This window comes from Guyanagaster necrorhizus (genome assembly GCF_019112545.1).
Source record: "Guyanagaster necrorhizus MCA 3950 unplaced genomic scaffold BT62scaffold_2, whole genome shotgun sequence".
Taxonomy (NCBI): Eukaryota; Fungi; Basidiomycota; class Agaricomycetes; order Agaricales; family Physalacriaceae; genus Guyanagaster; species Guyanagaster necrorhizus.
In genome coordinates this window covers 481,487-507,414 of record NW_025064881.1, presented here as the reverse complement: position 1 = coordinate 507,414, position 25,928 = coordinate 481,487, and the positions used below count along the sequence as shown (strand labels likewise).

General features: G+C 42.6%; 7 protein-coding genes across 7 annotated transcripts; 4 read left to right on the top strand and 3 right to left on the bottom strand.

Annotated features, from left to right (window-relative positions):
- Positions 1-12,498: 12,498 nt before the first annotated feature.
- On the bottom strand, positions 12,499-13,990 carry BT62DRAFT_940791 (uncharacterized protein; the record flags this gene model as incomplete). The annotated part of the gene is made up of 5 exons (XM_043187769.1): positions 12,499-13,000; positions 13,055-13,382; positions 13,432-13,469; positions 13,520-13,804; positions 13,847-13,990. The coding sequence occupies 5 exons, from the start codon at positions 13,985-13,987 to the stop codon at positions 12,665-12,667; spliced, it is 1,128 nt and encodes a 375-aa protein (XP_043045334.1). The 3' UTR covers positions 12,499-12,664.
- Positions 13,991-14,154: 164 nt separating this feature from the next.
- Positions 14,155-15,095, top strand: BT62DRAFT_1071046 (uncharacterized protein). The gene is made up of 3 exons (XM_043178718.1): positions 14,155-14,223; positions 14,277-14,799; positions 14,852-15,095. The coding sequence occupies exons 2-3, from the start codon at positions 14,551-14,553 to the stop codon at positions 15,038-15,040; spliced, it is 438 nt and encodes a 145-aa protein (XP_043045333.1). The 5' UTR covers positions 14,155-14,223; positions 14,277-14,550; the 3' UTR covers positions 15,041-15,095.
- Positions 15,096-15,956: 861 nt separating this feature from the next.
- BT62DRAFT_999534 (uncharacterized protein) lies at positions 15,957-17,872 on the bottom strand (the record flags this gene model as incomplete). The annotated part of the gene is made up of 9 exons (XM_043190825.1): positions 15,957-16,289; positions 16,389-16,677; positions 16,734-16,771; positions 16,821-16,829; positions 16,860-17,105; positions 17,156-17,417; positions 17,464-17,504; positions 17,557-17,709; positions 17,762-17,872. 9 exons carry the CDS (start codon positions 17,870-17,872, stop codon positions 15,957-15,959), a joined length of 1,482 nt encoding a protein of 493 aa, XP_043045332.1.
- A 534-nt stretch (positions 17,873-18,406) lies between these two features.
- On the top strand, positions 18,407-19,639 carry BT62DRAFT_999533 (uncharacterized protein; the record flags this gene model as incomplete). Its single annotated transcript, XM_043190824.1, has 4 exons — positions 18,407-18,458; positions 18,668-18,849; positions 18,949-19,252; positions 19,470-19,639. 4 exons carry the CDS (start codon positions 18,407-18,409, stop codon positions 19,637-19,639), a joined length of 708 nt encoding a protein of 235 aa, XP_043045331.1.
- Positions 19,640-20,198: 559 nt separating this feature from the next.
- Positions 20,199-20,786, bottom strand: BT62DRAFT_999532 (uncharacterized protein; the record flags this gene model as incomplete). The annotated part of the gene is made up of 4 exons (XM_043190823.1): positions 20,199-20,387; positions 20,440-20,523; positions 20,587-20,639; positions 20,702-20,786. The coding sequence occupies 4 exons, from the start codon at positions 20,784-20,786 to the stop codon at positions 20,199-20,201; spliced, it is 411 nt and encodes a 136-aa protein (XP_043045330.1).
- Positions 20,787-21,270: 484 nt separating this feature from the next.
- BT62DRAFT_940783 (uncharacterized protein) lies at positions 21,271-22,690 on the top strand (the record flags this gene model as incomplete). The annotated part of the gene is made up of 5 exons (XM_043187768.1): positions 21,271-21,414; positions 21,457-21,741; positions 21,792-21,829; positions 21,879-22,206; positions 22,261-22,690. The coding sequence occupies 5 exons, from the start codon at positions 21,274-21,276 to the stop codon at positions 22,594-22,596; spliced, it is 1,128 nt and encodes a 375-aa protein (XP_043045329.1). The 3' UTR covers positions 22,597-22,690.
- A 199-nt stretch (positions 22,691-22,889) lies between these two features.
- On the top strand, positions 22,890-25,389 carry BT62DRAFT_926007 (uncharacterized protein). Its single transcript, XM_043184932.1, has 10 exons — positions 22,890-23,366; positions 23,435-23,567; positions 23,617-23,662; positions 23,724-23,733; positions 23,799-23,810; positions 23,867-23,885; positions 23,941-24,002; positions 24,060-24,137; positions 24,195-24,935; positions 24,988-25,389. The coding sequence occupies exons 1-10, from the start codon at positions 23,302-23,304 to the stop codon at positions 25,043-25,045; spliced, it is 1,224 nt and encodes a 407-aa protein (XP_043045328.1). The 5' UTR covers positions 22,890-23,301; the 3' UTR covers positions 25,046-25,389.
- The last annotated feature ends 539 nt before the right edge of the window (positions 25,390-25,928 follow it).

Genomic DNA, 25,928 nt, shown 5'->3' with positions numbered 1-25,928 from the left:
AAAGCAAGATAGAGTTAAATAACTGTCTTTATTGACTGTTCCTTTGATTTTACTTAAGACTGCAAGAGTGCTTCTATTGTACTCGAAACAACCAACCTCAACTGTATTTGGTGATTGTGTATTGAGTGGTTAGGTGTTGGTGTTTGAGAGTTCATTCCTCATTCACTTCTCTTAGTCACTTAGCTGTTACCAAGCACATCAACAGATCATCAAGATGTATAAGGAGCGACAAAAGCAGAAAGTGGAATAATCAACCCTGTAAGATTACTCAAAAAAGTTAACCCCACCAACCTCAAATAACTCCAAATCATTAAAGACAACTGCTGGAAAATCATTGGGATCCTCGATGGCCCCAGCCTACAGCACCCAGAAAACAGAGACAGAAACAACATACACAGGGGCAGGAAAGCCAATGGATATTGATCAAATGAAGAAGGAAGAGAAGTGCTTCAACTGCAAGCAGAAAGGCCACATGGCCAAAGACTGCCCAAAGAAGAAGCAGATCTGAGAAGATATCCACACTCAGATCACCAAGCTACAAAGGGAAGATGAAGAACTCAGCACAGAGACAAAACTAGAGGAAGTAAAAGATGGGACTGGCTAGTGAGCGATTCCACTGAACCAGCTAAAGAACCCTATGGTGTGCAAACAGTAGCCACTAGCCAGACTAATGATATCTCTGTAGCTACAAATATGTCTAATTTATCCATGCATTCAAATATACCTGCTATCACTATACACACCCAAGAATCACCTAAAGAAACTCAAATGCCTATAGGCCAAATAGGGGCAGAGGGCTCCACCAACTGGCTCAAACCATTTGATACAGAATGGATCTGGCGAGCTATCAAAGATGCCAAAACCAAGGCAGCAGCAAAAGCCATGCTCAGGAACTGGGTTCACAAGATCTGAGCAGAGAAAGTGATCAATGAGATAATCAAAGGAATGAGGAAAGCTGAACACTGTCAAGCCTTGAAATGGCTCAATGAACTCCACAGACTGCACAAGTTTATTCATTGAACCAAAACACTAGAATGAGACCTACTAGCTAAAGCACAAATTGAGATGCTCACATCCTGGTCAACCTATGCAGTCACCACTCTGATTGACAGCAGTTGTACTAGAAGCTCAATCAACTGCACTTTTGTCAACAAGCACCAACACTCCACCCAAGCAACAGCAGCTCCAATATCTATCTATAATGCTGATGGCACTAAGAACCAAGCCAGTTTGATTACCAAGTTCATTAAGCTCAGGCTCACAATCAGTGACCATTCTGAATGGATTAATCTGACCATGACCAACTTGGAAACCAAGGAGGTCTTCCTCAGTTATGACTGGTTGATTAGGCACAATCCACTAATCAACTGGAAAACCAGAAAAATAACATTTGCCTAGTGCAAGTGCCAAAAACTACTATTTGAACTCTCAGATGAGGACTCCAAAGATCAGTGGGATGAGAAAATGGAGGATGAAAAAACTATTCTCACCATCAACATTCAGCAAGAACTTCATATCCAAGCAGTACACTATGCTAACAATCTGGCAGCCAAGACCAATAAACAGAAAGAGGAAAAGACATTTGAAGAGATAGTGCCAGAATGGGCATGAGATTTTAGGAATCTATTCAAGAAGAAAAACTTTGATGAGCTCCCCAAATCCAAACTATAGGACCACATGATCAAGTTAATCCCAAATGCCAATGCAAACCTTGATTGCAAGATCTATCCTCTCAGGAATAATGAACAACAGAAACTTGACAAGTTTCTTGATGAAAACCAATCCAGTGGAAGAATTTGACCATCAAAATCTCCCATAGCATCACCATTCTTCTTCATCAAGAAAAAGGATGGCAAGCTCTGACTGGTCCAGGATTACTGCAAACTCAATGAAATAATGATCAAGAATCACTACTCTCTTTCATTGATCTCAGAGCTAATGAACAAACTCAGAGGAGCAAAATATTACATCAAACTTGACATCTGCTGGAGGTATAATAACATGCAGATCAAGGAGAGCAACAAATAGAAAGCCACTTTCTGAACAAATTGTAGACTGTTCAAACCAACAGTAATATTCTTAGGCTGACCAATTTGCCTGCCACATTCCAGTGGATGATGAACAACATATTCAAAGACCTCATCTCCATAGGAAAAGTCACTATTTATCTCATCAACATTCTGATCATGTCAAAAACAAGGGAGGAACACCAGAAGCTGGTATAACAAGTGCTGGCTTTAATGTGAAGGCACAAGCTATTCCTTAAAGTGGAAAAATGCGAATTTGAAGTCCTTGAGACCAAATACCTTGGTATAATTATTAGCAAAGAAAGCATTTGCATGAACCCAATCAAAGTAATAGATGTCACCAAGTGGCTGGAACCCACCAGAAAGAAGGAGCTCCAATCCCTTCTGAGGTTCATGAACTTCTACCAATGATTTATTCAGAACTATAGTAAAATAGTCTGACCAATGACTCAGCTCACAGGAAATGCCCCTTGGGTGTGAGACCCTTCCCAACAGCATACCTTCAATGACCTCAAGTGGTGATTAGCTAAAGACATAGTCCTCACCATCTCAATGCAGGAAGAGAAGTTCTGAATAGAGGCTGACTCCAGCAAGAGAGCTATCAGAGCTGTACTATCTCAGAAACAGGATGGCAAATGGTGATCAATGGCCTTCCTCTCCAAGGCTCTCTTCACCATGGAACAAAACTATGAAATTTACAACAAAGAGTTGCTTGCCATAATACTTGCCCTAGAAGAATGGAGGCTTTATCTGATTAGAGTCATGAAAGTATTTGAAATATAAATGGATCATCAAAACTTACAATACTTCTGATAACTCCAAAAGCTAAACTGATGATAGGCTTGATGGGTAACAGAGCTCAGCCAATATCAATATACCCTTTATCACAAGGCTGGGATGGCAAACAAAAAGGCCAATCTACTTAGTAGATATGCTGATCATGATCAGAGGGGACATGATAATGAAGGAGTGACATTATTAAGGTCTGAGCACTTTTGGGCCATGATAATGCTGACTGAAAAGGAGATCCATGAGCACATCAAGAGTGCAACTCATGATAACCACAAATGGGATCAGCAAGTAGCCCCATCACTCAACTATGAGCAGAGAATAGTAAAAGAAGAAGGACTGATCTACTATGATAGGTGGATCTACATTCTCTGGGAACAAACACTTAGAGGGGACATCATTGCCACTTGCTATAATCACATGACAGCCAGTCACCCTGGGATTTCAAAGACCAAAGAACTTATACTATGAGAGTACTGATAGCCTAAAATAGACTACAATATCACACAATATGTCAAAGCATGTGAGGTTTGTCAACAAGGCAAAAGCTCAACACAGTCTCAGGCAGCACCACTCCACCCTAATGAGGTCTCTTCATCACTATGGACCCACATCTTAGTGGATATGATCATCAGACTATCAGATTGTAATGGCTATAATACTATCATCATCATCATTGATCAGTTCTCTAAGGCAATCATCCCAATTGCCTGTTCAATAGAACTAACCTCCAAAGGGTGGGTGAAGATCTTGTGAGATGAAGTCTACACCAAATATGGCATGCCCCAAGTCATAATTTCAGACAGTGGACTGCAATTTGTCTCTAAATTCCTGAACAACTTGTATTGACTCCTTAACATCAAGTGAAATGCATTCACTGCATATCATCCACAGACAGATAGTCAAACAGAACAGGCCAATCAAGAAGTGGAGAAGCACCTTTATCTCTTCATTAACTACCAGCAGGATGACTGGACTGAATAGTTAGCCCTCACTGCCTTCCAACACAATAACCAAGTCCACTCAACTATCAGTAAAACCTCTTTCTTTCTAAATCATGGCCAACACCCAAACATCACTCAAACTAAGCAACACCAAACAACTACACTTGCCTCCATCAATTTTGCTGCCACTATGACAAAGATACATAATGAAACCAAGACAGCCCATGAAAGAGCTGCAACAACAATGAAGAACCAATATGACAAACACTATCAACCTGCATATGAGTATTCAGTCAATGATGAAGTTTGGCTAAATACTACCAACCTCCATCTGCCATGGCCAAAGTGAAAATTAGCTGACAAATGCACTGGCCTATTCCAGATCCTCTTCAAGATCAGACAGTTCACCTATAAACTCTGTCTTCTAGTGACATGGAAGATCCACAATGTCTTTAATGAAGGACTATTAACCCCCTACATTGAACCAGCATTCCCAAATCAACAATGACCACTGCCTCCTCCTCCTGACTTGATTGATGATGAAGAACACTACAAAATTGAATATGTCTTAAACTATAAATTATGAAAAATCAAGGCAAAAGAAGGGGGCATGATGATAACTGTTGACTATCTGGTTAGCTGGAAGGGTTATAGCCTGAAATCTAATCAGTGAATCAACAAAAAACTCATGAACACCAATGACACAATACATGACTATAAACTATCTCTAAATTAAGCTATTGGGATAATGGTCTTAAGAAGGGAGTAATGTTATGATTTTTCCTTTTTTCTTTTCTTAAATGATGAACCCCTATTTATGCTTAGTCAGAGCACTAAAGACAAGAGCATTTAAGACTGTGGGACAGGCTTAGTCATCACAACTGGCTGAGTCTGTCATTGTCTTTTGATGCAACAGTGTTGCCTGATGATGCTCAATCATCCTTTTGTGTAAGATAGCAATGCTCTAGGACTACAAGCACAATGGACTCAGAAACATACAATAGGCAGTAGTATTATTAGCAGGACCTGTATAGTATTTAAGATAGCTCACTCTCGCTGGTAAAACCCAGCTTCAAGCTAAAGTTTATCTTCATACCATTCTACTTTCAAGCCAATTCACTTGGCCTTGTAACACATCAATCAAGAAGTGCATCAGTGAACTCAGTCGACTGCCCAAAGTACAAGGCAGCTTCTGTTTATCATGTGTTTCTGTTCATGTGATGCTTAGGTCTAACAGATTTCTGAAGTATACTGATATGCTTGGTAATGGCTAAGTGACTAAGAAAAGCAAATGAGGAATGAGCTCTCAAACACCAACACCTAACCACTTAAAACACTATCACTGAATACAGTTGATATCAGTTATTTTGAGTACAGTAGAAGCACTCTGCAGCTTTGAATAAAATCAAAGAAACAGTCAATAAAAATAATTATTCAGTCTTATCTTGTCTTCTAAGATGCAATACTCATGAGAATAGTTTATTATGATTTTAAGTATAATTAGGATCTAGCATTGATGCACAATTGTGCTCTAAATCAACTTAGAATATTCCAACACCCAATAAACTCTAAAATCCAAATATTAAATCTATCAAGCACTTAGGCTTGACTAGCTACACTCTTGGCTGGCTATCAGTCCTTAAAACTGAAGAACTTGTATTCTGATGCTGAAACCCTTATAATTTGGAACCCAAATTAATCTGAAATCCAAAATACAGTTAATATTCCAATTCTAATCCTCTCTAAGTGATAAAGCAACTTAAATAAATCACTAAGTCAAAGCAGAACTCAAAAATTGTTGTCCCAGAGACTAACTACAGTGAGCTAGAAGGCTTGAACATGGAGATGGGTTGCTTGCTTCCTATGCTCCCCTCTTCTCTACTTTTATATATCAAAAACAGGTATAGAATCTATAAATAAAGTGTCTAAAATAATATTTCTTCTGTTTGAAGTGGAATCAGGCTTTTATTCTAGATTGACAATGATCCTGGACTCCCCTAGAGCTGCCCAGACCCATCTGGCCACTGAACAGCTTTATTTTAAGCTCACAGTGCCTGTGGGTATCTAACTCCTTTCTGTTATTCAGAGTTATTCTTGGTAGCTTGATCAATCAGGTATGATCAGACTCAATCAATCAGTCCTATCTACTCTATTCCTCTCAATTCTAAGTCCTTTAAATTACCTGATACCTAGAGAATTCTAACTTAGATATTTGAGTCAAAACTCAGATGCTAGCTACAGATCATTGGATCTCATTTTCTACTGCTCTTAGATAGAGATGCTGTCTTTACTTAATACTTCACAACTTGCTATGGTATTATACCTCTAGCTGTTTTAGAATATACTTGTCTTAGTGGCATATAGAATTGGCCCCATTTGAGGTACCATTTCTAAGTCTAACTTGGACTTAGTATTTTTCACAGTATGATGCAGAACCTTTTAAGTTCAAACTCAACTTAGGATTTATATTCTTATGCTGCATTATTTTACAAAGTCTCTTTTAGACTTAGTATTAGTGACTAGCATGACTATTAGCTTGGAGCCTCAGCCATAGTCTTCTACTGGATAATAATCCTCAGCTACTACCATGTTTTAGTGTATATTGCAGAATTTGCAAATTATAGGGCTGAACATATACTCAGCATATTAATGCATCTGGAGAGCATTATAAATTTCTTGATGAAACTGACAAGATATTTATTTTTTATGATGTAATATTTGAAGAAAGCATACCATATCACACACTGTCAGTTGTGGGGGAGACTGAGCAGTGAAACAATGATCTTTTTCTAGAGCCTGAAGACCAAAAAGGGCTGTCCAAGACATCTGATACATCAATGATCAATACTAATGTGAACAAGATTTCTGTCATGCTAGACACTCAGAACATGAGCCAAACAAGTCAACCACCTCCACTATATTATTCAGCAAGGACTACTATCTCAACAAGAGCAGCTACCAAATCCTGAAAATATCAAGAATCTGAAGATTAAGCTAAGAGTATGAAGAAGGATTGAGCAATCAACTCCATTCATTCAAGAGCAGCAGTCATCCAGATGAAGAAGTTTGAGATAGACCTTGACAAGTATATTGCTTTCTTAGCAGATACCAAAGCATTACACCAAATCTCCAAAAATTACCATAAAACTATGTGACTCAATCTAAAATGATGGTATTTAGTGATGGATATCAAATATAATATATATATCTAAAAGCATATCTGAGACCTAGTATTTGCAACTCCTGAGATGAATGTGATAAAATCTATATGATTATATAACATTAAATAGAATGGCAACAGAAACCATGTTAGAGATAAAGCAAGGCTTATTGGAAAAGGATACATTCAGCAGCTCAAAATTGACTATAATAAAACTTAGATAGCAGTTACACAACTTAAATTGATCAGAATGACAGTAGTATTGGCAGTGAGTATAGACCTTCACTTATAGCAGGTGGACTTCATCTCAGCTTACTTAGATAGTGAAACCAAGAAGAACATCTATATATATCAACCCTAAAAATATTGTTTCTAGCAAAGAAGACAAAATATGCAAGTTAGTTCATACAATTTATGGGATAATACAAGATGTGCATGATTGGTTCAAGATCTTAGTAAAGACATATGATGAGCTGGAGTACTTCATCTCTTCAGCATATTTCTGTGTTCAGACAAAGTGGAATGATGATGATTACAGACACATATATAGATAATGTCTGAGATGCAATAACAAGTTTTGAAGAAGCAGACAAAAGAAATAATGAACTGATACAACAATGGGAAATCAAGGATGTGAGAGAGAACAGCTACTTCCTAGGTATGCATATTGACTAAAATATAAAAGCTAGAATAGTTTGATTATTACAATGGCTATATTGAGAACATGTTATCAAAATGTTTAAGTTGCAGAGTGTTCCACTCCGCTCAATGCAGATGCCTATTGGAACAATTCTGAACTTAATGATAGTGCCATCTTTAAAGAAGGATGAATAAATAGAAGGGAAGCCCTACTGCCAGGTCTTAGATTCTGTGATGTGAAAACAATTAGCTATTAGGCCTGACTTTGCATATGTGGTCAGCCTGCTTTCTCATTTCCAAAACAACTCTGAACTAGCTCATTGAAACTCTCTCATGCATGTAATTGGATACATCAAAACTACCATAAACTACAGAGTCACCTATACTCAGAGTGAACCTATCAAATCTATAGATTTCATCAATGCTGACTATGAAAGATGCAAAGACATAATGAAATCTATCTCTAGATATGTATTTATGATAGTTGAGAGTCCAGTGTCATGGAGTTCCAAATGTCAAGCTACTATAGCACTATTCCCTACCAAAGTAGAGTTTGTATCACTCACCAGAGTAGCATAACAGTTGAAGTGGATGTTCTTGTGGTTAAAGAAGATTCAGCTGGAGCAAAAAAGACTGAGGATACTAAAGTGTGGCAACTGCAGCACCATCTCACTTACAAACATGACTCAAAACCACTATAAGGTCAAATATATTGATATTCATGAACACTTTATACAGAAACTCATATGAGCAAATGATATCAAGATCAAACTCATTTGAAGAAAGGTCAGTGCTGCAGGTCTATTCACCAAGCCACTTCACCATGACTACTATTATTGCTATATCACCAATCTGAACATCACCAATTAATCTGCTATGTCTGAGAGTGTTGAATGAAACACATGCATCTGATTCTTTTCTGTCTACTTACCTATATTTCATTTTCTGATCATCTATACTTTATACTGCCTATATATATACCTCATAGTTACTACTACATCCTCAGTCATTTCATCTTTTACTGTACCAACTGAGATATACTCACTAACTCATATACCTATATACTATTACTTACTTATCTTAATAGTTTTCATAATATTATTCTTATTACTTTAGTTGCAACAGGCATTGGACCTTTGATATCACTGCATAACTGCTCAAGAAGATGTTTATTTCACTCTGAGAAGCTATGAAGAATATTGTGAGGATGCTGTTTATCAGTGAGGTATGGTGTGCTGATGAGATTAGTTGGAGAGTCTGACTCTCACTTCATACCAGTTACTAGCTGCTTCATATGCATGTACTGTATAGCATCTATATTTTGATGATAGCACTATCTATACCAAAGTGTATTATCCATCCAGCAGGTACTTGCAGAGCTTAAGTTTGCAGTGATAGTGATTGATTTTGAGAATAAATGTGTGTTGACATTGATATAACTAATATTGCTTTTATTTATAATTGCAGTGAATTGAGTCTTTCTATTCTGGCTAAAAGTGACATCTGATCTGGTGATTGAAATCATAAACTCTTTTTTCCAAGTGAGATGATAGAATGATAAGAGATTACTTTTCAATGCTGGTATATGCTGACATGCTCTGAACATATCATGCATGTAATTTTGCAAAATACAGTACTATATGCTAAGTACAAAAGTACTACTAGGCATGTGAAGCAAAATAGAGCTAAAGCACAATAAAAAAAAGGCTAGCTATGATAGGCTTGAGTGATAATTGATGGAGTACATGATTTAGCTTCAAGATGATACTGAAGGATCACACTGTGCAGAAAGTCTCAGTACTTGACACTAAATGTACTGACAATAGTACAGAGCTTGCACACTAAGAATAAAAATCACATGGAATTACAGATATGATCTTATATGAGAGAAACTCCATACATGATCTTGCATGGGACTTTACACAGTACTGATGTATAATGCATAATCATGAGATAGATTAATTGATATACTCTAGGCCAGAAGTGACACACATTGTAAGTAAGACAGAATATTCAGACATTCAACTAGAGAATATAACAATTATGACAGAATAATCTTGAGAAGATAAAAAAGTGAAGAGACCTGTGGCTAGGCTCACTAACAAAGCTAACTGATATCAGGTTGCATAGAAACAGAGGACACAGTTCCAACCCAAAGCAGAATATGCACATCAAACAGTGATATGTATGGAGATAACCTGTGAGAGACTCTGGAGCAGAGTCTCATGTATTGAAACTACTATGCTAGGTTTCTCTTAGTAAGTACAGTAGTAACCTATTTAAATACCACATTGTAAAAGTAGTAGACAAGTTTCTGACTTCTCACAGTTGCAGTGTATTGAGCACAAAGACCTTGTGCTCCAGCTCTGGGTTCAATTTTGTAACTTCAGACAAGAGAATAAACCTGATATTGAGATTATTACAAGTGATTTGAGTATAATATGAGGCATAAAAACTTGTGAGAAACTCTAATCTGACTTGATAGAAAATTTTGAATTGTGCTCTTGACTGAGAATAAAAGAGCAATGTCTGAAGGGCACTCTTCTAAGTTTTTAAGGTATTTGTGATATGAGACACTATAGGTGGCAGAGGTTCAAACCTTTTGAGCCTGTGGATAGAGTTTTTATGTGTTTTTATCTCTAGATCACATAGGTTTGAATCCTGTGGATCTATGATCAGTTAGAAAACTTGTGCACAGAGGTTTAAACTCTTTTGTACTTGTAGACAGAATTGTGAAAGTTTTCTGCTTAGAGTGTGAAGTTTTAAGTCATGCATTGTGTGTTTTAGAGATTTTGAGTTGATATGAGCAGTACTTGGGACTTTTTGAGAGTTTTGTGAGAGTGTTTCAGAGTATTATATTGAGCTACAGTACTCTTGCCTTAAGGCCCAGTGACACTTGTCACTTCTCCTGTTTTTAAACAAAAGCTTTAAGACTTAGAGAGATCTTAGATAAATATATGTGTGGTATTACTGACTGCATGCAGTGGATTATTGAAGAGACAATTGTATTTGCCATTTACTACTCTTATTGCATTACAATCCCCTAATGAACTAAGAGCATTGTGTGTGTGTGTGTGTGCATGTGTGTGTTGGTGTGAGTGTGATCAGTGGATAGTCCTCTGCTGTATCAGTTTCCACATTGTGCATGAACCAAACCTCTTCAATGCAGTGTGTCAAAAAACTCCACTACTGAACCTTCCTTTTCCTGAATTTCTGGCTCCAGTACTACTGATCCAATCCCTGCTGAATAAATAACCAAATTGTCTGCAAGGCAAATGAGAATGATATATGGAGCATAGAATCAGAACCATTGTTGGTGAGTTTGTGATTACTTTCTTGATTAGCATACCTCAAGACTCATCTCAACATGACAGTAGCCTTCTTTCATCAAGGGTTTTCAAAATGACTGATGCACTCTTTGCCACAATCATACATGACTGAGTGTACAGAGATCTTAGAAGCAGAACTCTCCTTTGAAAAGATCAATTGATTTGTCCAAGGTGGTCCATTATATTTTCCAGTATCACAGAGTTATGATATGCATCATATGCAGAACACTGTCATATCATATACACATCCTTGATGCCCAGTGGATATTTGAGTGATTGCCCCAAATAATTATCATGCTCACTCAAGTGCACAGCCTGGCAGATACTTATCTTTCAGGTGCATGTGCATTCTTATTTCAAACTATTCATCAGGGTCTGAGTCATGGCTGTGGCTGCTGCAGATTTGACTATATCAGTGTCATTGACTCATTGTGGTCCTCTGTTTCCATCCTAACAGCAAGCAGAACATTTTGGCTATTTGTGCAGCAGCTATATTGACATCAGATTGGAATGTTGCAATCAATTATTTCATGAAAATGGATCTGGGAAGGGCTTGAGCAAAGAAATTATCAGGTGATTTAATAAATGTGCCATTAAAATATTACAGGGATTGATCTATTGTGGCCTGTTTAGTTCCGAAGTCTTTGGCAAGATGACCGAGTCGATGCTTCCTTCCTCAGACCATGTCTTTATTCATATAGTAGTGTCCTAAAATTCACTATATCATAATCATGACGTATTGTGTTCACTATACAGTAAATATCGAAAGAGAACGGAGTGAATCTGGCAGATGGGTCCGCACGGAGCCTCTTAAGGTCTCTGGCACAGACCTATCGCTTGGAAGTTCGTTCAGATCGTAGCAGCGAGAACACACAAAATGAATGATATAGTAGCAAGACCAGTGTTGAGTATGCGTAATGTGTGTCGCGAGACCAGTATATTTATCATCTAGGGATTGATGAATGGGATGGAAGCCTGCAGGATACAGCTTGGTCGCGTCTAGCACCACGTTCGAGATGCTGATATCTCTGTCCGTACTAGAACGGAGTGGCAAATACGAAGTACTAAACGGCTGGGAAAACACTGACTCATCCGACACAAACTTTTATGCTTAAATTCAAGGTCCTATTGAATGTTAGATCAAGACACATTATAAAAAGTATGAACATACAGGGATTCACTTGAACCCCCAAAGTTGTGGTAAGAAAAATGGAGATGCTTGAAATGGATGGCGAGCTTTGGGAATAGGGTGATTAGTGCACAGAGGCGATCGCAGTCAGCTTTGTTGGACAAGGAATTGGAATGGAACAGATATTTCCTAGTTCTACGGTAAAGATCGCTGCAAGACAGAGATATCTGCGTCAGAGCATGTTTTTGCCCTTCAGCTCATCGACAACGGCGTCTGGAATCTCCGGTGGGAATTCACGCTGATTTGAGTCATGACGATCTGACATTCCAAGAATATTTTAGATCAGCACGCAGATCAAAGAAAAACAGAGTTGAACTTAAGCAGAAAGACTGGAGAGAGTTGGACTATTTCTGTCTGTATATCAAAGGCGAAATGAGGGTACGGTGCAAGATCGACGAGGGAAACCGATATTGATTAGCCACCTCTGTTCCGATAGTTTAATGTACAGCGCAGGTAAATTAGTATAAATCAAGTGGCCTCGGTAGCCTGTTCTGACAGGAAAATAGACGCATAAGAAGGAATAAATATATAGCATTTGAAACTATCTGCATCCTGTTGAATTGCAAGCCAAAGTACAACCAGTATAATTAAGTGCAAGGAGACATCTCGGTCACCCCGCTAACGTGTCCAGGTGAGAGGGTATAGAAGGATCGAAATCGTGAATTAGTGTCAGTGTCAGGCTCCAAGAACTTCTTCACAGGCAAAGGAGCCACGCCAGTCACAGTATATTTCAGCCGTCGACAGCGGTGACCAAGCCCAGCAGCATCGATGCCCGGAAAGGCGCGCAGCTGTGATGTAGACAGTGAATTACACAGTCTTACGAAACGCGCAGAAGCCTCGCTCATCGTTGGCCGCAACGAAGGCTCATCCTGAGTCATATCTTCGACAAGAGGAAGAAGAAATTTCAGAGCCGGACAAAATTCCTGAGGAGAAGTCAGTTATCATAACCATGGATGTGGGGGTGCTACAAAACTCACTATACCATAATCTTTACGCATTATGTTTGCTACACAGTACACATCGAAAGGGAAGGGATTCAATCTAGTGGACGGGTCGGCACGGATTCTCTCCATTTCTGGTGCTGACCTGTCGCCTGCGGCCACGATATGATCAAATGGGAGTTCGCTCGGATCGTAACGACAAGAATACCCGAAATCAATGATATGATAGCGAGGCCAGCACTGAGTACGTGTAATATGCGTTGCAAAGCCAGTGTAGTTATTGTTTAAAGAATGATAAACGGGATGAAATCCTTTGGGATACAGCTTGCTCGCATCGACCATCACGTTCAATATATTGATATCTCTGGAAGCGAATGGTCAATAGGTTTAGCGCGAAATAAGTGAAGACTGACTTGTGCGCCACAAAGTTTTCGTGCATAAACTCAACGCCCTTCTCAGAGGTTTAATCGGACTGCACTCGTAGAGAGCTGGAGTACACACCTCAAATATTTGTCGAAACGCCTCAACGAATTCACCTACAGTGTCAAATGAAGGTGTCTTCATTTCTCGCAGCCGCGGCATAACAATCATCTGATCGTCAGGATCGTACGGAGACTGAAGAACCTCATAGACAGGAACACAGTGGTTCCTCGGGTTATCAGACAAGGGAGAGGAAGAAAAGAATGTTCCCAATTCGACTTCGAAAGGAAATTCTGTCTTCACGATGCGCTTCAAAGTAACGAGCTTGCCATCTTGAATGCGTGTTGCGTCAATAATGTCAGGATTCTGCAATGCAATATCAGTTTTCTGACAAGAATAATCTTTTACTAATACCATATGCCCAAGAATCTCTTCGCTAAATATCATCTCGCTTTTCGATTTCCACGTCGGCTTCCAGTCTGGGTGAAATTTGGGACGGAGCTGGAAGCCAGATTCGAGCAGAAAGGAATGGTGATGCACCCATAACATTTCCAATCGTCGCCATGAGAGGTCGGGCTGCCACGGCACTCGAGGCTTACTACGGCGGAATAAAGTCATGGTCAAAAGAAAGAAAGAATTCGGTTGCCTTCTTGCCAAAAACTTTGGAACCAAACAAGCCACAATCAGTCGCTTTTGCGTTGTTTACTAGGTAGCGCGATAAACCTAGTCCATGGGCTTGGCTTAATAATAACCATTATTCGTAGCAAGTCAGTGTGCCTCCGTAGGAAGTAGTTCAATTTCCTCGTTTCACGGTCTTCGCCCGTGTCCATTCTTCCAGACAGTTCCATCCCGTCCTTCTCTCTCTGAGAGTAGGTACTCCTTCACTATGTGCTCACTGCCACTACGTGGAAAATATATTTGCCATCAGCTCGGGAACATAACCATACACTGGAGAATTTCGCACGGTGCAGTAAATTATGGCCAAAATGTTTTGAAAAGATTCGCCGCTGCGAATAGCCACGAATGCTGACATACGTCGTGCACGGCAATGACAACGTCCAATTCACGGCAGCCGCAGCTAGCCTGAACCAGGACCTCGATGTCATTGGTCGATGAATATTTTGCACCAAGAACGCACATGTATCCCCGATGCCACGCTCAAAATTTCAGGGCTATGTCGGCGTCCAGGACCAATTGGATATGATTGTGGCATATGTATGAGATGCATATCACAACTCGGCGATGCAAATGCAGGCCACGATCTCTCCATGCTGCAGTCGCTTCCGAAACCCTTCACAGAAAGGGACTCACTGAGACGCGACTCTGCGTATGAAGGCCAGTGTGTGCAATCATTACGACAGGTGTGTTCTTCTTAAGGTGAGGCAATGATATTTTCTATTGACTGGTAGGCAGTTAGCCTTCAATTTTAGTTACCGGTCTCCGGGAATGTATCGATTCTCACGTCCGGCATCCCCTCGTGTTTGCCTTCGGATCCTCCTTACAAAGAAGGTCATATGCGCAGGAGAGTCAGAGAGTGTCCTCTCGGAGATACCCAGTATACGGCCTAGCTCGCTGAGAGCCCTGAAGATAACATACACTTGATATCTGAGATCCTACCGATTCCTACATAGAGACTTCAAGCCTTCAGTCTTATATCTAAACACGCGTTTCAAGGGTCTGCCCCATGACTCAACTCTGGTGCAGCAAGAGCAATGGTTCCTGAAAATAGAACCATTCCTCTGCGATAATACTGCGACAAGGCGGATACTCCATTAGTGCTCCGAGTCGGTCCCTATGAATGAACGAGGTGCATTGACTTCAATATTAATCATATCATATAACATGATACGGCACGACTATCCGAAATGATTCACTTACATGATGATGATAGGTCCGCACCTGTTTAGTTTCAGTAACTCATCAGATCGAACCCTGAGATCTAGAGTAGGTACCTGCCTTTGGCTAAAATACACTGAGAAGGGAAGCAGGGAATTATTGCAAAAAGCCAATGACTCGACCATTGTTAGCCCTTGAGAAATCATAGGCGAGGACAATGAGGAATCCTGTTCTGGCCCAGCCGAGCAAGCGTTGAGATGAAATGTAAATCGTGGCTAAGAAAAGATATCACAATTCATAGACCGGTCCTGAATTTGATAGAACGTTATGGATATATCGTTACAGTGTAAGCTGTCACTTGCCCGAGGTGATTAACTCGTGTATACCATGCCACTTCGATCATACGAGTTGATCCCATCAACAGCGCTGAGATAATGTGAAGAAGAGTACGGCTGGGATAGTCACGTACCCTGTTTAGTACGAGATCCATGACGCCTACGTCGCAAAGGATCATCAAAAATTCCATGGAAAACCACCGAGTCCAATGATCACTCACAGATAAGATGTACAACTGCAGTGCGGCCACATTTCAGACCTCCCTCCCTCCGTAACGTACAAATGGAGTACAAAACCTTAATTAACCACACCCTTTCTAATTGCATGTAAAGCACAGCCAGCGTAACTATGAGTAATGTGTCTCTTTAATCTCACCGACATGTCCAGGAGTAAGCGTATAGAAGGACCGAAGGCATGAATCAATGACAGTGACAGGCTCCGAGAACTCCCTCGCAGGTAGAGGAGGTACACCAGTCACAGTATACATAAGCCGTCGACAGCGGTGACTAAACCCAGCAGAGCCGCCTCTCGGAGAGGCGCGCAGCTGAGATGTAGTCAGTGAATTGCAGAGCCTTGCGAAACGCGCGACAGCCTCGCTGATCGTAGGTCGCAACGAAGGCTCGTCCTGAGTCATATCATTCACAAGGGGAAGAAGAAATTGCAGAGGCGGATGGAACTCCTGCCAAGGAAACGTCAGTTATCACTGATTATCGATGTAGTGTGCCGTAAAACTTGCTATACGGCAATCTTTACGCATTATGTTCGCTATGCAGTAAACATCGAAAGAGAACGGATTCAATCTGGCGGACGGGTCGGCATGGAGTCTGTTAAGCTCTGGCGCAGACCTGTCGCTTGCGGCCAGGATGACATCGGATGGAAGTTCATTCGGATCGTAGCGACGGGAGTACCCAAAATCAATGATATAATGGCGAGGCCAACACAAGGTACGTGTGGTATGTGCTGCGAAACCAGTGTATTTGGCATTTAGGGTTTGATGGATGGGATGAAAGCCTTTGGGATACAGCTTGGTCGCATCAAGCATAATGTTTGAGGTGCTGATATCTCTGCTAGTGAAATGGAATGGTCAACACAGTGAAGTACCAAAGGGCTGGCGAACACTGACTTATGCGCGACAAAGTTTTCATGCATAAATTCAAGGCCCTACTGAAACATTAGATTGAGCCGTAGTAGCAGTAGCATCAGTCCTTACCTCAAACATCTGTCAAAATGCTTCAATGAATTCACCTACGGTGTCGAATGCGGGTGTGCTACTTTTCCGCAACCGTGGCATAACAATGAATTGGATGTCATGGTCGTACAGTGACTGAGGAACCTCATATATAGGAATGCAATGATTTTTGGGATCATCTGACAACGGAGAGGATGAAAAGAATGTGGCCAATTCGACTTCAAAAGGATAATTCACTCTTGAGACTCTCTTCAACGCGACAAGCTTTCCGTCTCTGGCTCGCGTTACGTCAATGATATCAGGAGACTACAATAGCATATCAACCCTCTAGATAACGAAAAGGGTAATGGAACTACCAAATGTAAGCGAGCCTCTTCGCTAAACAGCATCTCCGTTTTCGACTTCCATTTTGGCTGCCAGTCTGGGTGAAATTTGGGATGTAGCTGGTACCCAGATTCATGTAGAAATGGTTGGTGTTGCACCCAGAACATTTCTGTTTGTCGCCATGAGAGGTCGGGCTGCCACAGCACTCGACGCCTTCGGCGGAATAAAGTCATCATCGAAAGGTAAGAAATAAAATCGGTTACCATCCTGCCAAAGGCTTTGGAACCAAACAATCTACAATCAGTCAGACCGAGGTGCCTTGAAGTAACTTTCAAACAACCTCTTGGTTTCAAGTTCTTCGCCTGCGCCTATGCTTCTAGACTAAGGATTCGTTGACCACAGTATCATCTGCCAATACGGTGATCACTGCTACATTGAAAAGGAATTTGGCATCAGCTCGGAAATGTAGCCATGCGCCGGGAGAGCTAAAGTAATTTGTTCCAAAGATCCGTTCGCATGGCGCAGTAAATCGTCTTGAAAACGAATGCTGTGATGCACGTGCATGCAATGATACTGTACCGTCAATCTGCGGTGGCCGCAAGCCAAAGGATTTCAGGACCTCGATGAATATCTTGCACCAAGAACGCTACGTCGGCGTCCAGAACCAGCTGGAACCTCGATATGATTGTGGCGTTCTGACGTATATATGAAATGCATATCGCAACTCGGCGATGCAGAAACACGACCATGATCTCTCCTTGCTGATTGCTGCAATCACTTCGGAAACCCTTCAAAGAAAGAGACTCCGAGTCTTAAGGTAAGGGTGTGCAATCACTACGACAGGTGCGTTCTCTTTAAAGCGAGGCAATGTACATTTTCTACTGACTGGCCGGCGATACAACGGCATATCAGCGTTGAAATTTAATTGCCGGTATCGAAAGGTAAATCTGCGGGAAGGTATTGGTTCTCACCGCCTGGCATCTCCCGTGTTTGCCCTGATAGTAGGTACCGTTTCCTCGTGGACTTGCACTGTTATTGTTGTGACCAAATTATGATATTCAACACCGACCTTTGCCTGGATTTCTTGCGGGGCTTGTTTGGTTAAAATCATCTCTTCGCCCTACTCCAAATCATGACTAGAATAAACGAAACATAATCAATTAGACCTGTCAAGGGACAGATGCCTTGTTTGTCTCAGCTTGAAGGGGCAAGAACCGAGTCACTGAACGTTAGGAGGCTAATTTACTGGTACCCGAGGTTTGTGATAGCGAAATATCTCGGAAATGCAAATCAAATGGGATAACAAAGGCGCAGCAGCATTAACAAAAGCGGTCCGTTAGTCGAGCTGTGTGCACTAGGAGCCGGCTACCCTGCTGTATTGAAGCACATGGCCCTAATGGACAAACGCGAAGAGACATTAATCAAATCGGCCTGTTGTGACAAAGAAACGTCCATCCTGGCTTTTATGGGAGCATCCCATACTTAGAACAAAGGCTTTCATCCCATCCATCAAACCCTAAATGCCAAATACACTGGTTTCGCAGCACATACCACACGTACCTTGTGTTGGCCCCGCTATTATATCATTGATTTTGGGTACTCCCGTCGCTACGATCCGAATGAACTTCCATCCGATGTCATCCTGGCCGCAAGCGACAGGTCTGCGCCAGAGCTTAACAGACTCCATGCCGACCCGTCCGCCAGATTGAATCCGTTCTCTTTCGATGTTTACTGCATAGCGAACATAATGCGTAAAGATTGCCGTATAGCAAGTTTTACGGCACACTACATCGATAATCAGTGATAACTGACGTTTCCTTGGCAGGAGTTCCATCCGCCTCTGCAATTTCTTCTTCCCCTTGTGAATGATATGACTCAGGACGAGCCTTCGTTGCGACCTACGATCAGCGAGGCTGTCGCGCGTTTCGCAAGGCTCTGCAATTCACTGACTACATCTCAGCTGCGCGCCTCTCCGAGAGGCGGCTCTGCTGGGTTTAGTCACCGCTGTCGACGGCTTATGTATACTGTGACTGGTGTACCTCCTCTACCTGCGAGGGAGTTCTCGGAGCCTGTCACTGTCATTGATTCATGCCTTCGGTCCTTCTATACGCTTACTCCTGGACATGTCGGTGAGATTAAAGAGACACATTACTCATAGTTACGCTGGCTGTGCTTTACATGCAATTAGAAAGGGTGTGGTTAATTAAGGTTTTGTACTCCATTTGTACGTTATGGAGGGAGGGAGGTCTGGAAATGTGGCAGCACTGCAGTTGTACATCTTATCTGTGAGTGATCATTGGACTCGGTGGTTTTCCATGGAATTTTTGATGATCCTTTGCGACGTAGGCGTCATGGATCTTGTACTAAACAGGGTACGTGATTATCCCAGCCGTACTCTTCTTCACATTATCTCAGCGCTGTTGATGGGATCAATTCGTATGATCGAAGTGGCATGGTATACACGAGTTAATCACCTCGGGCAAGTGACAGCTTACACTGTAACGATATATCCATAACGTTCTGTCAAATTCAGGACCGGTCTATGAATTGTGATATCTTTTCTTAGCCACGATTTACATTTCATCTCAACGCTTGCTCGGCTGGGCCAGAACAGGATTCCTCATTGTCCTCGCCTATGATTTCTCAAGGGCTAACAATGGTCGAGTCATTGGCTTTTTGCAATAATTCCCTGCTTCCCTTCTCAGTGTATTTTAGCCAAAGGCAGGTACCTACTCTAGATCTCAGGGTTCGATCTGATGAGTTACTGAAACTAAACAGGTGCGGACCTATCATCATCATGTAAGTGAATCATTTCGGATAGTCGTGCCGTATCATGTTATATGATATGATTAATATTGAAGTCAATGCACCTCGTTCATTCATAGGGACCGACTCGGAGCACTAATGGAGTATCTGATTTGTCGCAGTATTATCGCAGAGGAATGGTTCTATTTTCAGGAACCATTGCTCTTGCTGCACCAGAGTTGAGTCATGGGGCAGACCCTTGAAACGCGTGTTTAGATATAAGACTGAAGGCTTGAAGTCTCTATGTAGGAATCGGTAGGATCTCAGATATCAAGTGTATGTTATCTTCAGGGCTCTCAGCGAGCTAGGCCGTATACTGGGTATCTCCGAGAGGACACTCTCTGACTCTCCTGCGCATATGACCTTCTTTGTAAGGAGGATCCGAAGGCAAACACGAGGGGATGCCGGACGTGAGAATCGATCCATTCCCGGAGACCGGTAACTAAAATTGAAGGCTAACTGCCTACCAGTCAATAGAAAATATCATTGCCTCACCTTAAGAAGAACACACCTGTCGTAATGATTGCACACACTGGCCTTCATACGCAGAGTCGCGTCTCAGTGAGTCCCTTTCTGTGAAGGGTTTCGGAAGCGACTGCAGCATGGAAAGATTCGTGGCCTGCATTTGCATCGCCGAGTTGTGATATGCATCTCATACATATGTCAGAACGCCATAATCATATCCAATTGGTTCTGGACGCCGACATAGCCCTGAAATTTTGAGCGTGGCATCGGGGATACATGTGCGTTCTTGGTGCAAAATATTCATCGACCAATGACATCGAGGTCCTGGTTCAGGCTAGCTGCGGCTGCCGTGAATTGGACGTTGTCATTTCCGTGCACGACGTGTGTCAGCATTCGTGGCTATTCGCAGCGGCGAATCTTTTCAAAACATTTTGGCCATAATTTACTGCACCGTGCGAAATTCTCCAGTGTATGGCTATGTTCCCGAGCGGATGGCAAACATATTGTCCACGTAGTGGCAGTGAGCACATAGTGAAGGAGTGCCTACTCTAAGAGAGAGAAGGACGGGATGGAACTGTCTGGAAGAATGGACATGAGCGAAGACCTTGCAACTAGGGAATTGAACTACTTCAACTGGGCCTACTACGGAGGCACACTCTGACTTGCTACGAATAATGGTTATTATTAAGCCAAGCCCATGGACTAGGTTTATCGTGCTACCTAGTAAACAACGCAAAAGCGACTGATTGTGGCTTGTTTGGTTCCAAAGTTTTTGGCAAGAAGGCAACCGAATTCTTTCTTTCTTTTGACCATGACTTTATTCCGCCGTAGTAAGCCTCGAGTGCCGTGGCAGCCCGACCTCTCATGGCGACGATTGGAAATGTTATGGGTGCATCACCATTCCTTTCTGCTCGAATCTGGCTTCCAGCTCCGTCCCAAATTTCACCCAGACTGGAAGCCGACGTGGAAATCGGAAAGGGAGATGATATTTAGCGAAGAGATTCTTGGGCATGGGGTATTAGTAAAAGATTATTCTTGTCAGATAACTGATATTGCATTGCAGAATCCTGACATTATTGACGCAACGCGCATTCAAGATGGCAAGCTCGTTGTTTTGAAGCGCATCGTGAAGACAGAATTTCCTTTCGAAGTCGAATTGGGAACATTCTTTTCTTCCTCTCCCTTGTCTGATAACCCGAGGAACCACTGTGTTCCTGTCTATGAGGTTCTTCAGTCTCCGTACGATCCTGACGATCAGATGATTGTTATGCCGCGGCTGCGAGAAATGAAGACACCTTCATTTGACACTGTAGGTGAATTCGTTGAGGCGTTTCGACAAATATTTGAGGTGTGTGCTCCCGCTCTTTATGAGTGCGGTCCGATTAAACTTCTGAGAAGGGCGTTGAGTTTATGCACGAAAACTTTGTGGCGCACAAGTCAGTCTTCACTTATTTCGCGCTGAACCTATTGACCATTCGCTTCCAGAGATATCAATATATTGAACGTGATGGTCGATGCGAGCAAGCTGTATCCCAAAGGATTTCATCCCGTTTATCATTTTTTAGACAATGACAACATTGGCTTTGCAACGCATATTACACGTACTCAGTGCTGGCCTCGCTATCATATCATTGATTTCGGGTATTCTTGTCGTTACGATCCGAGCGAACTCCCATTTGATCATATCGTGGCCGCAGGCGACAGATCAGCGCCAGAAATGGAGAGAATCCGTGCCGACCCGTCCACTAGATTGAATCCCTTCCCTTTCGATGTGTACTGTGTGGCAAACATAATGCGTAAAGATTATGGTATAGTGAGTTTTGTAGCACCCCTACGTCCATGATTATGATAACTGACTTCTCCTCAGGAATTTTGTCCGGCTCTGGAATTTCTTCTTCCTCTTGTCGAAGATATGACTCAGGATGAGCCTTCGTTGCGGCCAACGATGAGCGAGGCTTCTGCGCGTTTCGTAAGACTGTGTAATTCACTGTCTACATCACAGCTGCGTGCCTTTCCGGGCATCGATGCTGCTGGGCTTGGTCACCGCTGTCGACGGCTGAAATATACTGTGACTGGCGTGGCTCCTTTGCCTGTGAAGAAGTTCTTGGAGCCTGACACTGTCACTAATTCACGATTTCGATCCTTCTATACCCTCACACCTGGACACGTTAGCGGGGTGACCGAGATGTCTCCCTGCCCATAGCTACGCTAGCTGTACATGTATTTGGACTTGGAAGGGGCCCTTAAAGTACTGTATTTTATGTAAATGCGATAAGCCCCGCACGACAATGTGTGCCTCACACTAAGCTCAGGCTATTGGCATGCAGATAGCAAGTCGGACCAAACCGCTGCATCTATAAGATTCTTTTCAAATTCAGGAACATATGGTGCTCAGGCGGCCGTGCGGTATCGATGACTCGTAACAGCGCGGGTCCTCGATCTCAGCGCTTGTTGAAGTTGTTCGGCTCGAGCACCTTTCCTCGCCCTTCCTAATTTCTCAGGGTTGATTCAGTTGTTTGCTTCCCCTTCTGAGTGTTTTCCGCCGGATCCAGAGTATCCATTCTCATCCAACTCTCATCGGTCCTACTCTCAGGATCTCAGGGTTCGATTTGGTATGAGTCATTGCTGTTTTATGCCCTGCAATCCCCATCCTGCTGCTCTTTCCCGGAATGGTTCTTTCTTTAATTTTCTATAATCAGCGAGACATGAATCTATATAAGATTTCCTCGTCCTCTCGTCGTCACAATCCTAACAAGAACGTCCCCCTTACACCACACCGTTTGTCAGCATGAGCTGGAACAAAAAGCCCGACTCAGAGCCCCTGGTTGATCCACCGATAGTCTCGATTTCGCCAACCAAGAACATACAAGCAGGCAACGAACTCCTCGAAAATATCGCTTTGGCGGAGATGACGGAGAACGGTGCCAAATGGCCTCCCAGAGCGGTGGAGGGTTTTGTGACTAAATATAAAAAGTGGGTGATGCAAGGCGTAATGTTCCTCCCTTCCTCACGTACTCTTCATTGATATTTGGACTTTCAAGTGCATCTGAACTTGGCGACGAGCTCAGCGAAGAAGTTATAAGCAATCCCATCATCGCTAACCTCAAACCAAAGGTTTTTAGGAATAGCCGAAAATACGCCACTAAAGCCTATAATGTCGCTACGAGCGCTAAGGTCGGTGAGGTTCTAAACTGCATCTGCATCATTGTAATATTCCTCCAAGGGTCTATCGGCTGCCTCCGAGGGTGCTACATTTATAGCTAAACAGGGTGCGTACTTCATCTACGAGTATTGAGATCTTCTAAGCTAATGTGCCGGATACTCATACAGCTAAAGATAAGTCAGTGCACTGACAGTACTATCAGTCATTGTCGATCACTAACATGCCGATTCATGGTTCTTTAGACGTTCAGTGGAGTAAGTCATGTCTTCGTCGCATTACCCTATTAGTACTGATTCTTTGACTTGAACAGTGAACAGTACAAGTCAAGGGTACTCTCTACTACCAAAATTTCATTCGAATATCTGATATCTCTTTCATCACCAGAGAGACAAGGAGACGAAACACGGTATCACGATACCGCTCCTCGGAGCGCCGTCACCCATAATGTGAGTTGCTATGCGCCTTGTGTTGCTTCGGCTTAACCGACCATTATATTTTCAAAGACCTACACAGAGCCTCCCCGCGCAAGGAGATGGGTCGAACGTACCCACATTCGGCGGTCTCCCATCCACAAATGTTAAGTATGTTGCGCCTAATATGCTGCTTTGTATTCTAACTTATGATTTATTACCCTCAAGTTCGTCAAGCGCCAATAAGAAACCTTATCCTCATTCTGGTGGACAGCCTGGAGGAGGGGCTGGTTCATCGGCGTACGCCGGCCGGCCGCCTGCTTATGACAAGCTCACGCAAGGAGGACCTCTGACTCAACAACTTGGGTACCCCACTAACCAAGGCTACTCCGCCATGGTATCACCTCACCAGACCTATCCTTCGCAAGCGTATGCTCCGCAACAAGTGTCGTACTCCACTCAAAAGGCGTACCCTACTCAACAGGCCCAACAGGCATACCCTCCAAAATCAGGGTACCCTAATCAAGCATTCCCTTCGCAAGCCTACCCTCCCCAACAGGCATCATACACTACCCAACAGACTCAACAATCGTACCATAACACGCAGCAAGGGTACCCTACTCAAGCATACCCTGGCGGAAACACAAAGGCGCCTGCAGCTTCGCCTTATCTAGGGACCTCGAAACCCTCGAAGCCAAATTTCCACGTCAAAAATCGTCATTCAGGTGACAGCGGAACTTCAGACACCTGGTCGCAACATGGACATCACGGCCACCACTCAGCTCCACGTACACCTAAAGCCGAGACTTCACGAGCCGGGGCCAGTTCTACCAGGAATCGTCACCATATCGATACTTCCAACGGTAGTATGCAGCGCTCTCCCAGTACGACAAGCTCTATTGCACCGGGATATACGACGGTGGAATCAGTGGCCCCACCCTATACGACCCATGTCGCCACACAGTCCAAGTGAGTAGAGGATTTCACTTTACGAGAAGGAGCATCTAACATTCAGCAACAGGCCTAAGCCCAAGGAGAATGAAGGCGAGAAAAACGACAAACAGCAGGACGCCAATTGAGCCACAAATGATCCATACCGACTGACATTCAAGTTGTTTGTACACGCTTATAGCAGCTTTGAACTCACGCACTAGTAACCCTACTCAATTTTGTTTTTACCAAAAGTTTTTACTCATAACTTAGGACATATCTCAATGCTAAATATCATTCAACTCACTTTCAACCACTCCCAGAATCGTAGACTATCTTTTAGAAACCCGTGAGGGGACGTAAAGCTGGTTGTTGTACCAACGAACCCGTCCTCGACTTTTAGCTATGACGCCAAAATAACTTGATCAGTACGAGATCGAAGTGCAGTTATGTGTCTCCGGATAGATATTGATGTGGGCTGTGGCTCGGTCTTGACAACCCATAAAAATTGAACACGTTCCAGCACTTAAGTGTTTTGAGTAATAAGGATTTGGCATTTCTCCATCTACTGCGAGTTCCCTTCAACGCACGGCACCGACTATTGTTAATTTCTGAAGAGGCGCAATTGTAGACAAGGGTAGGGAACGTTCCTCTTCCAGCGTCTAATTCTCTTCTCTAACAGATCCGTATCGAATCCTGAAATCGCCAGTAGTTGGATACAAGTGTGCGAATAAGAACAAGAAAACAAACCACGTTGGGAGCATGGTCGGATCTGCACGTCTCTCCTTTCACACAGCTTCCCTTCTGCCACGACGTGTCTCCTTGAGTTATCGAAAACTTGGTGATCGAGAGCTGCCTAAGACGAGGCCACATTGGCTTGCCAGCACCGCTGATAATATTAATGGCTGTATTGGCAGACGATGATCAACTGGTTCAGCCGGGCTTTACGGGTCCGTCTATCTTTCCTATGAGTTTGAGCCCGGTTCGAATTTTTCGGTTCTGCGCAGTTGTGTTCATACAAGCAGTAATATC

Bases quoted from the DNA above. Each gene is read 5' to 3' on its own strand.
- BT62DRAFT_926007 (XM_043184932.1), top strand. From the start codon at position 23,302: ATGACGGAGAACGGTGCCAAATGGCCTCCCAGAGCGGTGGAGGGTTTT. The intron at 23,568-23,616 runs GTCGGTGAGGTT...TATTCCTCCAAG, and splicing joins ATGTCGCTACGAGCGCTAAG to GGTCTATCGGCTGCCTCCGA. The intron at 24,138-24,194 runs GTATGTTGCGCC...ATTACCCTCAAG, and splicing joins CTCCCATCCACAAATGTTAA to TTCGTCAAGCGCCAATAAGA.
- BT62DRAFT_1071046 (XM_043178718.1), top strand. From the start codon at position 14,551: ATGAATATTTTGCACCAAGAACGCACATGTATCCCCGATGCCACGCTC. The intron at 14,800-14,851 runs GTGTGTTCTTCT...ACTGGTAGGCAG, and splicing joins GTGTGCAATCATTACGACAG to TTAGCCTTCAATTTTAGTTA.